This window comes from Echinops telfairi, unplaced genomic scaffold, assembly GCF_000313985.2.
Source record: "Echinops telfairi isolate 266 unplaced genomic scaffold, ASM31398v2 ScPeMD7_23;HRSCAF=83, whole genome shotgun sequence".
Classification (NCBI taxonomy): Eukaryota; Metazoa; Chordata; class Mammalia; order Afrosoricida; family Tenrecidae; genus Echinops; species Echinops telfairi.
The window spans coordinates 123,698-136,562 of record NW_022103920.1 but is presented as its reverse complement, the minus strand read 5'-3'; the positions used below and the strand labels follow the sequence as shown (position 1 = coordinate 136,562).

The 12,865-nt window shown below is 62.6% G+C and overlaps 1 protein-coding gene across 1 annotated transcript in view; it reads left to right on the top strand.

Moving 5' to 3' along the window:
* Positions 1–1,743: 1,743 nt before the first annotated feature.
* The window catches only part of LOC101658411 (SCO-spondin), a 25,263-nt gene continuing 14,141 nt past the window's right edge, over positions 1,744–12,865 (top strand). The window contains 37 exon segments of the mRNA XM_045288901.1: positions 1,744–1,768; positions 1,827–2,018; positions 2,694–2,962; positions 3,048–3,144; positions 3,722–3,880; positions 3,951–4,027; positions 4,450–4,527; positions 4,650–4,818; positions 4,941–5,048; positions 5,051–5,145; positions 5,147–5,178; positions 5,341–5,485; positions 5,602–5,719; positions 6,053–6,117; positions 6,119–6,287; positions 6,290–6,345; positions 6,575–6,628; positions 6,630–6,744; positions 6,863–6,910; positions 6,913–7,009; positions 7,449–7,614; positions 8,321–8,415; positions 8,591–8,847; positions 8,990–9,124; positions 9,597–9,784; positions 9,880–9,967; positions 10,124–10,211; positions 10,213–10,298; positions 10,569–10,718; positions 10,810–10,871; positions 10,873–10,925; positions 10,998–11,167; positions 11,324–11,363; positions 11,365–11,531; positions 11,668–11,769; positions 11,772–11,845; positions 12,087–12,219. Coding sequence (XP_045144836.1) covers positions 1,744–1,768; positions 1,827–2,018; positions 2,694–2,962; positions 3,048–3,144; positions 3,722–3,880; positions 3,951–4,027; positions 4,450–4,527; positions 4,650–4,818; positions 4,941–5,048; positions 5,051–5,145; positions 5,147–5,178; positions 5,341–5,485; positions 5,602–5,719; positions 6,053–6,117; positions 6,119–6,287; positions 6,290–6,345; positions 6,575–6,628; positions 6,630–6,744; positions 6,863–6,910; positions 6,913–7,009; positions 7,449–7,614; positions 8,321–8,415; positions 8,591–8,847; positions 8,990–9,124; positions 9,597–9,784; positions 9,880–9,967; positions 10,124–10,211; positions 10,213–10,298; positions 10,569–10,718; positions 10,810–10,871; positions 10,873–10,925; positions 10,998–11,167; positions 11,324–11,363; positions 11,365–11,531; positions 11,668–11,769; positions 11,772–11,845; positions 12,087–12,219 — 4,222 coding nt within the window.

Below are 12,865 nucleotides of genomic sequence, written 5' to 3'. Positions count from 1 at the left end.
GAGATCTGGGTAACCGTGGGGCTGGAGGAGGCGCTGATCCAGAGGCAACATCTCTGTGAACGGGCTTTAGGTCCCAACAAGGAGCCCCGGCTCTTCCATGGTGAGGGCCCAGAGGCGGGCAGGGGACAGAGGTTACGCACCCCCACACACACACACACACAGCCATCACCTCACGGGCCGGCAGGGTCCCCGGGCCAGGACTGCCTCTCTGTAGAGTCCAGGGTGATGTCCCTGCCGGAGTCCCTGGTTTCCCTGCAGCCCGGCACAGGGGCTCCTAGAGGCCGAGAGGAAGGCTGCTGGGTAGCCCTGGGAACATTGGCCTCTGGAGACGCCACCCGGTGTTGGCGTGTGGACGCGGGAGGCAGTCAGGGTGCAGGGCCCCTGGCAGGTGCTCCACTAGCTGCAGGCCCCGGCGCCTTCGCCCCTCAGCTGGACGGGGCACGTGTGTCTATGGGTCAGCACCCAGGCTGTCCTGCCAGGGGGGTGGACAGGAGCCAGTGTACAGGGGTGCGAGGTGTGTGGGAGTCGCGTGAGGGAGAGAATGTGCGGGTGCAGGCTGGGCGTCCAGAAGCAGGGCATTGTGGGGAGGGAGGGTGGAGACAGAAGACCAGGGGTGTGCTGTCCGAGCCCATACCTGCACCTGCATGGGGGAGCAGGTGTGCTGTGCACAGGAAGAGTAGGGAGCATTGGAGGGTGTGAGTGGGAGGGGCATGTGAGGGGTGTGTATGTGCGCACAGCAGTGTGTGTGTATGTAGGGGGGGCGGTGTTAGAGGGTGTAGCATTGTGCATAGGTGACTGAGAGCCATGGGTGACTGTGGTCCTAGCCCAGGGCAGACACTCCCCCAGGTGGCTCCTGAAAGGCCCATCCTCAGGGGCTGGGGTGGAGGGGTGTTCCCAGAGGGGAAAGCCCAGGTGGGACCTGTGAAGGGAGGGGAGGGGGCCTGAGGTCCAACACGTTGTCCTGGTAGCTTGGCGTCCGGATAGCTTGGTGGTTGGTACCCGGTTGTAACCAGGATGGCCCCCATGGAGCCTGATCTGCCCCCTTGCCACCGGATGTTGGGATTATCTGATCTGGCTCAGGCCTCAGCTGGGCCCCCTCGCCACCCCACACAGCCTTCCATCAGGTCTCTGCGCCCCCACCCTCCCAAGGCTCCATATTCTGGGCCCTGGGGCGTGTCTCCAGGCTAGGGCTGCAGCCTGCACCTGTCCCCACACTCACACAGCTGTCCTGTGCATGGACACTCCATTCTAGAGTCTCTGGAGGACTTGGAGGTGGATGCGGGGCAGGAGTAGTCCAAGTCTGAACTCCTGGGCTTTGGCCCAGTGACTAGTGCCCCTTAGCACCCATCACCCTGTAAACATCTAATAAAAGCTGGGAGCTGCTCCAAAAGGTGTGGGCACACAAGAGTATTTGGGGTGCTCCCGCATCCCCAACTTGTGTTACTGGGAGGGAGAGCAAGGCCCTGAAGGGTGGTATGCCTGCAAACACTCCCCAAAGAGCTGGGTGAGGCTGCCTCTCGGGTGTAGCCTCCCAGGGGAGGCATGGGCAGGTCCAATCAGGTGCCGGGCAGATGGTTTGCAAGGGGGGTGGCGGTGAGGCTGAGATAAAGCTTCTCTGCCCGAGGACCCAGCTCAATGCATGCTTGAGACTGACTACCTGGCTGGAGTAGCCGGTGTGACTCAGGGCCAGCAGCAGGGCCTCCTGGACCTGAGCCTCAGGCCACTTTGCTCAGGGTTGGCACCATGCTGACTCGGCACTGGTTGGCAGGTACGCTCCCCACTCCTCACCCCTCTGGCTCCCGATTCAGCTTCCCCTGCTCTGATAGGCAGCCAGCCCCCTTGGGATGGGCCCCCAGAACAGGCCTGTCAGCGCCATCTCCACAGGTGGTGCTGTGAGCGTACGGAGATCCTCTGCGTGGAGGAGTTGGTGTCCCCCCACCAGGAGGACCTCGTGCCTTGTGCCAGCCTCTACCACCACCTCTGGCTGGGCTGGCACCTGGGCCCACCACCGAGGGCAGGTGCCAGGCTCTCCTCAGACCCTAGGCTCTGCTCCATCTACAGGTGAGGGGAGCACAGGCAGGGAGGTGAGGAGCGGGCTGGGTCCCCGACTGGGATAGGGCCCAGAGCAGAGGGAGCCAAAGCCATGGCCACCATTTAGGAGGCCCAGACTGTCCTGTCTGCACTCCAGGAACCTGCCCCATTAGGGTGCGTGTTGGAGCACCTTCCCCATAGCTTCTGCACTCCATTAACACCTGTTCAACCCCTGCCTGCTTGGGGTCCAGGCCCCCAGAAACCCGGCCCGCCACCCAGACCTGCACTGTGAGGGTATGCTGCCCAGGCTGGGGTGTGTGTGTGTGTGCCCACTGTTCCCTGGGTAAGCTGGGCCATGGGATCCTGGGTAAGAGGGCTAGCCAGACCTGGGGTTCCCTGGAGGCACAAGGCAGCACCCCCATGCGAGGGTCACTGCCATGGGCAGTGTCAGACTCAGGCAGGTGTCCCCATGTGCCCACACAAGTGGGGGAATGCTGTGGCCGGGCCTGGGGGGTGCAGCTGGCAGGACAGCAGCTTCCAAGCTTGTGACACCTGCTCCAGCCAGCCTCCTCAGGTGGGGACAGACCTTGTGCTCACTACAGGGCTCTACTCATCCTGCCCACCAAAGGGCCTACACCCCCATCTTGTGTCCCCACCCACAGGGAAGCGCTCACAGGCCCCTTCAGGCAGCACACCCACCCTGGCCACCCTGCAGCCACTAGGGGGGACTGTGGGCCAGCTCTGGAGTCAGCGCCAGCGCCCCTTGGCTACCTGTGCCACCTGGTCTGGCTTCCACTACCAAACCTTCGATGGACATCACTTCTACTTCCTGGGCCATTGTACTTAACTGCTAGCAGGCGTGGCTGACTCCAGCTGGGCTGTCCATCTGCTGCCCAGGGGAGACTGCCCCCAGCCTGAGCACTGCCAACTGGTGAGGCACGGAGGGTGGGTAGACTGGGGTGTGTGTGCAAAGGGATTGTGCTGATTGCCCCTTCCCACCCCATGCACCCCAAGAGATCTGGGTAACCGTGGGGCTGGAGGAGGCGCTGATCCAGAGGCAACATCTCTGTGAACGGGCTTTAGGTCCCAACAAGGAGCCCCGGCTCTTCCATGGTGAGGGCCCAGAGGCGGGCAGGGGACAGAGGTTACGCCCCCCCCACACACACACACACACAGCCATCACCTCACCTTGCAACTTAAAAAGTTCCTCCGCTAACATAGGGCAGCTAACTACAAGGTCTGAGGTTTGAACCCACCAGCTGCTCCGTGAGAAAAAGATGAGGCTTTCTATTCTCAAAGAGTTAGGGTCTCAGAAACCCACAGGGGCAGGTCTACCCTGCTCTATTGGGCCACTATGAGTTGGAATCAACTCAACAGTAGTGTGTGTGTGCGGTTGTGTGTAGTGTGTGTTGTATGAGTGCATGAGGTAGTGTGTGTGTGAAGGTGTAAGTGCCTGTATGTGCTGTGTTGAGTATGTGAAGGTGTGTGTGTGAGTGCATGTGTGGTGTACTGAGTGTGTGTGTGGTGTCCTGAATATGAGGTGTGTGTGTGTGTGTGCTGTGCATCAGAGTTTACCTGTATTTTGCTCCCTCAAGGCAGGCTGGGGTTCCCCAGGGGGTGGGGGCACAGGTTTCAGAGGGTGCAGCTATCCTCTCGCCCCTGGGGGGCTGGCTGGGCCCCTTCCGCACAGGGTTCAGTCTGCAGTGGCAGGGGGAATGGCTGGTGCTGGCTAGCAGCCTGGGGGCCGTGGTGCGGCTGGATGGGGCTGGCTCTGTGTCCGTCTCCCTGGACCCTGGGCTCCTCAGGCAGACTCAAGGCCTGTGCAGGCTCTACAATGACCAGCTGGAGGGTGAGTGGGTGGGCGGGGGTGGGGCTAGGGGGCAGACCCCAGCCTAGCCTACCTCGCTGCCCATCCACAGATGACTTTCTGGAGCCAGGGGGGCTGGCTGTGCTGGCTGCCACCTTTGAGAATTCCTGGCGGCTCCCTGACTCTGAGGTGAGACTCACCCCAATTTCTTTCCACCTCAGCCTGGGGCAGGGACCTGTGTCTGTGCACTGGGGGAGGGGTTATGATCAGTTGTCTAACCCAGTGGTTCTCAGCCTTCCCAATGCCGAAACCCTTTCATACAGTTCCTCATGTTGTGGTGACCCCCAACCATAAAATTATTTTCGTTGTTACTTCATAACTGTTATTTTGCTACTGTTAGTAATCGAGCGACCCCTGGGAAAGGGTCATTTGACTCATAGGTTGAGAACCACTGACCTAACCCCTGACCTGGGCTGGTGAGGACCCTCTGGGGCTGCCCCCTTCCCTCCCTGGCTGGCTCTCACCCTGTCCCTGGTGGCCACCCCCAGTTTCCAGCCTGGCTGTGTGGAGGCTGCCCCAGGCTGTGATGGGGCCCGGGGGGTGCAGCGGAGGTGACCCAACTGCAGGATGAAGCCCAGGATGTGTGCCACCCACTGTTGGGCAGCCCTTTCAGGGAGTCCCATGCCCAGGTACTGGGTGGCAGGCGGAGGGTGGGTAGCCAATGCAGCCTGTGGCAGTGTGGTCATGTCACCGGAGGGAAACAATGATGGGTCCTGGGCTTGAAGTGAGTGCATCCCTCTTGCTCTACCAGGTGGCCCTGAGTGGGTACCATGAGGCTTGTCTCTTTGCCTACTGTGCGGGAGTAGCGGGCAGCAGGCAGGGGGGGCAGCAGGAGGCGGTGTGCTCCACACTGGCCAGCTATGCCTGGTGCTGCGCCCAGGAACGTGTCTTTGTCCCTTGGAGGCGGTCTGGATTCTGCGGTAAGCTCTGACTCCACACAGAGTCGGTAAGCTCTGACTCCACACAATCACCTGGGCTGGCCCGTGGTGGCTCCAGAGGAGGAGGGGGCAGGTGGTAGCCTCACATATCCCCTCTCTCCCAGAGCACCTGTACCTGGGGGACCAGCTCTACTCCAACTGCACGTCCCCCTGCCCACCCAGCTGCTCTGCGTTAGATGAGCTTGGGGAGGAGGCTTGCTGGGCCAAGTGTGTGAGTGCCCCCCCACCCCCGGGCTGTACTGGGATGGCACCCAGTGTGTGGCCCCCGCCCGGTGCCCCTGCTATCATTTGCGCCAGTGCTATGCACCGGGGGGACTCCGTACAGCAGCTGTGCAACCCCTGGTGGGTGCTGGCCTGCGCTGGGGCTGGGAGTGGCATGGCTCCCCTCCCTCAAATGCTCCCGTCTGGCCTCCACCCATGGACAGCTGACCTTCATCCTGCTGTGCCTGGACTGGGGGGCAAACCAGAGGGGCTGGTGTGAGGCTCCCTACCTTGTGATCACAGCGTGTGTGAGGATGGCCGTTGGCACTGCTCCCAGACCCCATGTCCTGCTGATTGTGCTGTGGGTGCTGATGGGCACTACCTCACCTTTGACAGGCAAGGCTTCCCCTTCTGGGCCAGCCCAGGCTGTCACCACATCCTAGTGCAGGTGGGCAGACTGAGCAGGGCATGGGCCTGTGTGGAGTCACCCCCACAGGGCAGGGCCCCCAGGATTTCTCCTCTCCGTCCCACCCTATGACACTCCCCCCCACCCCCCCGCCCCAGGACCACATGAGGGGCCAGTTGCTGCTGGAGCTGGAGTCAGGGGCCTGCGAGTCCGGGAGCTGCCTCCATGCCATCTCAGCCTCCGTGGCAGGGATCTGGGTCTAGCTCAGGGCCTCAGGTAGCCTCCTTCCCACACACTAGGCTCCTGCCAGCAGCTGTCACCCTTGAGAGACCACCCACCTCCACCCTGTCCCGAGCCGGATTTGAGTAGACCCCAGCTCTGCCCAGAGCTTGCGGCCTCAGAGGCCATCAGGCACCCAGTGCAGGGGCATCTGAGGCATCTCTGCCCCCTCTGAGGTGCATAGGCCAGCCGCCACCACAGCGGGCCTGGACACCTCATAGCCCTCTCCCTTGGCTCTGCTTTCACACTGAAAAGGAGAAGGCAGAGGCAAAATGGGGCCTCATGGGCTCAGTTAGACTGGTGGCCTTGCCACCACCCTCTGCCCCCTAGGTGCCGTCCTGGTGGGTGGACAGGAGGTGGCTGTGCCCTGGCGTGGTGCTGGGGAGCTCGGCGTTTTCCCGAGCCTCTTCTGGCTTCCTGTTGCTGCACTGGCCTGGGGCCTAGGTCCTCGGAGCCCCGCTATGCTCACCAGGTATGCTGGGCGGGAACAGTGGCGGCGAGCCTACAGCCCGGCTTGACCAGCATGCCCACCTGCGCCAGGTCCAGGGTCTGTGTGGCACCTTCACTGGAACCAGCAGGATGACTTCCTGACCCGACTGGGTGTGGAGACCAGCAAGTACCAGGTGGCAGGCAGGTGACAGTGTCCCCCAGGGGATGAAGTCCTGTCGCACCTGTGCAGCACCCACACCTAGCGCCACCCCTCTGCGGAGGCAGCCTGTGAGGTGCTGTGCGGTCCTGTCTTCCACGTACCACGGCGGCTCTGGCTGCGTAGTCCCACGGGCTCAGGAAGGGCTGGCAGGGAGGGCGGCCATGGGCTCTGTGGAGGGCAGCCGACCCTCGGCTTGCCCCCAGGAGTGCCACAGGCTGGTGGATGCAGAGACATACTGGTTGAGATGCCTGGCTGCCTGCCATGTGTGGCTGCTCTCTGAGCAGGGACTGCCTGTGGCCCCTGCTCTCAGCCTATGGCCGCCACTGAGCTCAAGAGGGCTCCCTGCTGGCCTGGAGGAGCCAGGCCCTCTGCCGTGAGTGCCCCCCAGCCCCTCGCTGTCCCTCCCTGGCTCTGGGACTTGTCCTGGGTGGATAGCAGGTCCCTGGTGGCTGAGATAGTGCCAGGCCTGACCTGCTTGCTCTTCTGTCCAGCTGTCATGTGTCCTGGTGGCCAGGAGCACCAGGAATGTGCCCATGCCTGCCGCCAGGCCAGTGTGTGCCCCCTCACCTGTGCCCTTGCCAGCTGGGAGGCCATCGCCACACCCCTGGCAGTAGCACCATGAAGGGCTGTAACCGCTGGTGAGGGTCTGGGCCTCTGCACCTGGAAGGCAGTATTGGGGGCCTTGGAGAAAGGAGGGGCTCAGCATGAGCTTTGAGGTGGCGGTGAACTTTCAGGTCCAGGCTGTGGTCTTATACATGAGAACAGGGGCGGGGTTTGCTGGAGGAAACAGGGAGGGTTGATGGGGGGGGGGGGGGGGGCGGGGGGCAGGGCCCCACTGTCTACAGAGCATGAAATGTAGTGGCAAGGGAGGCCCAGGCTGTGCTGGGGCTTAGGGAGTGGCGCTGGGGCAAAGGCCCTTTGTTGGGCTGGGCACCTCTACCTTCCTGGAGCTGGAGAAGGGTTCTTAGGGACTGAGAAAGGAAGAGGGGTCACCAAGGCATGACACTCAGCATCAAGGGACCTGGGCTCCCCAGGCCTGTGACTCTTTGACCAGACCCTGGTCCCTCCTGCCTCCAGTGTCTGCCGCTGCTGCCCGCCTAGGCAGGCGTTCTGTCCCCGCGGGCTGGTCCACGTCCCTGGAGCCTGCCTGCTCACCCGTGACAGCCCCAGTGCCAATCACACCTGTCTCTTGGGTGACACTGAGGGCTGCGTCTGCCCCGCCTCCCCGGGCACAGTGCTGTTGGTGAGGCTGGGGAGGGACTCATGGGGTGCCCTTGGCCTCTGCCAGGCAGTGCCTCCAGCTCACCCACACCCATCTGCACCTGTGGGGGGAGGTCAGATGCGCAGGCACTTCCCCCCCTGAGGGCGATCAGTTGCCAGGCTGCACTAGCCCTACTCCCTGCTGCTAGAGACAATGGGTTACCTCTCTCTGTAGGAGGAGTTTGCACCCTACTGATAATGGTTCCTATGGAGACCCAGAGACCAACCCCTAGACCACCCACTCATTGTTGTGTAACCTGTAGTGCAGCTCCTCCCTGTGATGTATGTCTCTACCTGTAATTAGTGGGCTGGCTTGACTCCAAAAGGTATATAGGCATGGGTCAGCAATATAGAGCTCGCGGAATCGGACCTCTCTGACTCTCTCCCCTCTCTCCTCTCCAGTCCTCTCTCCCTTGTTCCCTTACCCTCCTTCCTTTCCCCCTCTCTCCACGTGGACCACCAAGCTGGGCTGAGGTGAGCAATGCCAGGTAACATGCCTGACTGTATTATTGTATTATCTCTCATGCTCTCGATGACTTTAATATAATACTTATATATCTCAACCAAACAATTGTGCATTACCGAACCCTGAAGTAGTATTACTGAACCAGTGAGTTCTAGCAGCGGATGGGGGCCGGCACCCCACCCCCCAGTGCCTTACTTTTTAATTTAATACTATATGCACCCAGGACAAGCGCTGTGTGCCCGTTGAGCACTGCCCCTGCCACCATGGTGGGCAGTGGTACCCACCCAATGCCACCATCCAGGAAGACTGCAATGTCTGGTACGCTTCGAGACCCCAGCTCCCAGCCTTCTGTTCTCCCGCCCCAGCTTTCCTTGGGAGGGGCTGGTGGGGTAAGGGGTGTCCGCCAGGCAGTGAGCAGGACCAGTAGGGACCCTCAGCATCCTGGAACTGCCCAGCCCACCTCACTGATTGCCCCCTCCCTCCCTGCCTGCAACATGTGCCAGGGCCGGAGGTGGAATTGCACAGGGCATTGATGTGTGGGGTGCTGCCAGACCTCGGGTGCCCCCCACTATGTGATGTTCGATGGGCTGGTGCTGACCTCACCTGGGGCCTGCAAGTACCTGCTGGTGTGGGAGGCCAGTGGCCAATTCTCCTTGTGGGCCCAGAACCTGCCCTGTGGGTCCAATGGCCTCATCCGCACGAAGGTGCTGAGCCTACAGCTGGAGGGCACCGTTGTGCACCTGCTCAGAGGTGGCCATGGTCTAGGAGGGTGGGCATGGCCGGGCCATGGCACCAAGAACTCCAGCCCCCAGTGGCCCTTGGCTCAGCCGCAGCTGGGGGAGCCTTGGGGTATGGGTGTGCCCCAGCCTGGGTGCAGCTTTGTCCTCCACAGGCCAGGCTGTGACAGTCAACGGAGTGCCTGTCTCGACCCCCAAGCTCTACATAGGCCCCTACCTGAGCCTGTGCCACTCTGGCCTCTTCCTGGTGTTCTGGACCCACCTGGGCCTCAGCCTGCTCTGGGATGGAGGTCAAGGCCCAGCTTCCCCCTATCCCCCCTACCTGGCCCAGACCCAGACCCTGTGACTACCCCACTGCCCTCCTGAGCTCCCCCACCTCACAGCCACATACTTGGCTGGAGTTCCTACAGTGTGTTTGTATAATTGTACATGCTTTTCTTTGTCGTGAAAACAAAGTCTGCCAACCAAAGAAACTAGAAATCTCCTACACTAACCACAAACATAGCAGGTGGCATTTTGGAAATAACAGGAAATGAGGGAGGCATAGGGTGTGGAGAGGGAGGCCTGGAGATGGCTTTGTTCTGAGCTCCAGAGGTAGCCACCTAGTGGAATGTGGGGCCCTTCTCTCCCCTGAACCCCCCAAACTTGAGCTTCTCACCATGGCACCCCTAAACATGGGGCTGGCACCTGCCTTGGGATGCAGCTGCCTGTTGGAGAAGGCTTGGGGCGCTTCCCACAGGGCCCCTCTGCCGCCTCCCCCACGCACCCGAGTGCTGCTGGACTTGCCTCCCCAAGTTCTGAGGCCGGTGGCAGGGCTGTGCGGAGACTTTGATGTCAACGCCAGCAATGATCTAAGGAGCCAGGAGCCATCAGGACTCCCTGGGGCCGCCCATTCCTGGTGCCTCCAGCCCCTCTGCCCAGAGCCAGGAGACCTGCTGCACCCCTGCACCGTGAGGGACATAGACAGGGACTGGGAGCTTCCAGAGGCTGAGGGCCCGCAGGCTGCCCATGGAAGCCACGAACAGCAGTGCCCCGCGCCTTGCAGGTGAATGCCCACCGGGCATCCTGGGCCCGGGCTCGTTGTGGGACGCTGCTGCAGCCTCTCTTCTCTGTGTGCCACGCCGAGGTGACCCGCAGACGCACTACAGTGGTGCTGAGGGGGGGGCACCTAGCTGCTGGAGGCATGGGGCGTGGCCTGGAGGGCGGGCGAGGGTCAGGGGCGGGGCTAAACACCGGAAGGGGCACGGGTGGGGCTCAACACGGGGGCGGAGCCTGAAGGGCATGGCAAGCTCAGGGGCAGGGCTACAGCTGGTGTGCAAGGCCGGCGATGTCCTAAGCTCAGGCCCCTTGGCACAGCTGTGACTCTGGCGGCGACTGTGTGTCTGTGTGGGGCCATCGCCACTTACGCAGACGAGTGCGCTCAGCGTGGACACCGCCTGCGCTGGCACAGCCAGGAACTCTGTCGTGAGCGCAGCGCAAGACAGCTCTTCCGCTTCTGACAGCTCTTCCGCTTCTGACAGCACATGCACTCTGAGGGCTTGCCACGTGGCACACAGTTTCTAGATGAACCAATTGTGCCAAATGGCTGCTCCTGTGGAACGTGCAAGCTACAAGTGGCCTGGGGGCGGGAGGGGGGTGTCCTGGCCGTGGGTCCCATTGCAGACTGCAGGAATGTGGCCGCCTGTGCTAGCGCCCTGTCCCCTGAGTTCTGTAGCCCAGCCCCTCTACCGTTAGCCTTGCAGTGTGAGGGGGGCCAGTTGTATGACGCCTGTGGCCTCACGTATCCTTCCACCTGCCCTGACCAAGTTCCTGGGCCCAGCTGGCATTGTCATGTGACCGCCTGTGTGGAGGGCTGCTTCTGCCCCGAGGGGATCCTGCTGCACGGTGTGGGGATGAGAGGGACGAGGAGGGAGTGTCCAGGCCCCTAGCCTGCGGGTCTCCAGCTTTCTCTGAGCCCTGCCCCTTGTGGCCACAGGTAGCACCTGCCTGGAGCCTGCCTCCTGCCCCTATGAGTCAGGGGTGGGGGTGGGGGATGTGCGGGAGCAGCTTCTTCCCACCAGGGGCTGTGCTGCAGAAGGACTGCGGGAACTGGTGAGTGAGTGTTTCTAGAGACCCTGCCTGTCGCACAGAGACTGGCTCTTACCCCAGACCCCCTGTGTGCAGCACGTGCCAGGACAGCCGTTGGCACTTCCAGAGCCCTGGCTGTGAGGAGCCCGAGCCTGAGCCTGGCTGTGCAGGGGCAGAGGTCCAATGCCAGGGCAGTGGGCACTGTGTGCCCCGCGTATGGCTCTGTGACAACCAAGATGACTGTGGAGATGGCTCCGAAGAGGAGGGTGAGTGAAGGCCCTGCCCCTGTCCTACCCTGTGCATTGGGGTAGGGCACTTGCCCCTTCCCAGGAGGTATGGTTTGTGGGGGCAGGTAGCTGGGTGGCTGGGGGGTGTTCCCCAGTGTGGGGCGGCTCTGAGTCCAGCTGTCTGCCCCATTCCAGGCTGTGCCAGCCCAGGCTGTGGGGAGGGTCAGTTCTCCTGCCTCTGCTCCATGCCTGCCTGCAGCCCTGCGCTGTGACAGGCAGGCCGACTGTGCCGATGGGGCAGATGAGCAGGGCTGCCCCTGCTCTCAGGAATCGCTGACCAGGGCCCTGCTCTGTGACCGGCACCCTGACAGTTCCCATGCCGCTGATGAGGAGGCGTGTCTGGGTGTGTGTCCCCGCCTTGGCCGGCCTGGCCTCCACCCTTCCCCAGCCCCGTGCAAGGTAGCTGTGCAAGTGGGTCCCCCCTACCCACACACACCCACACAGCACCCAGACAGCCCTGCTCCCTGGCCGCTGGGCAGACCAACTGCGGGGGGAGGTGACCTGAGGGTATGACAGCTGCGTGGATGCCTTCCAGCTGTGTGACGGGGTCTGGGACTGCCCTGGGGGTACGGACGAGGGGCCGGGCACTGCCCTCTCCCCTCTCTGCCTACACCCCCCGACGACACCCTGGAGACTGTCTCAGCCCCACTGGGCAGGGTCAGACCTGGTGAGTGGCCTGCAGGGCCTGAGGGCGTCGGGAGGGAGGCCTTCGGGGAAGGTGCTGGGATGGGGGATGGAGGGACTGCTGGAATTGGCGGGGCCTTCGAAGCTGCAGGGTTAAGTGGGCACTCCCGGACGATAGCGGGGTTTCCAGAAAACCAATCTGACTAGAAGGGCGGCTGGATTTCAGCCGGGGCGCCCCGGGTCCCTGCCTCCCCCCCCCCCCCAACTGAGGCAGGCTCTGAGCTGGGGTCCGCCGCAGCACCACCCTGCAGCCGAGCTGGCCTGCAGAAGCTGCGAGTGCGTACCGCGGGGCCGGCGCTGCGACCTGGAGGAAGACTGTGCCCAAGGCAGTGACAAGTGCGACTGTGGTGAGCCCCGCCCCCAGCACCGACCCAGGTCCCTGTTCGACTCATTCCCGCCCCTCTGAGGCCACGCCCACCCACCGTACAGCCCGCCCTGCGAGGACTCCGCCCAGTACAGAGCCCAGACTCTGCTCCTCGCAGACTCCGCCCCTAGTGCAGACCCGTGTCCCGTGCAGGCGCACTCTCCGCCCCCATTCAGACTCCTTCCCGCCCCAAGGAACCACCACCCCTCCCACTGCACAGCCCCGCCCACGTACAAAACCTGGCCGGCTCAGAACGCGCTCTTCTCAGACCCCACCCTTAACTCAGATTCACTCCTGCCCCTGAGAGCCCCGTCCCCGCCTCCGCTCTGCCCCGCGCAGTCCCCTCCTCAGTGGAGACTGGGTCCCCTGCAGACCACGCCTCCTTTTCAGTGTCCTTAACCTCTCCCCCTCCCCGCCTCCACCTTTTGGTGAAGCTGAGGGGAGACTAGGCCTGGAGTCTCTGTCTATGCAACTTTGCCTTTTTAATGAAAGCTTTGCCCCCTGCGGAGCCCGGGCCATGGTGGGGAGGGCAGTAGGCAAGGAAAGGGTCCTTGATTTTGTTGACATTTGGAGTACTCATGATGGGCAGTAGCCACGCAAGCTGCCCTCTCCTGGACAACTGCTAAGTC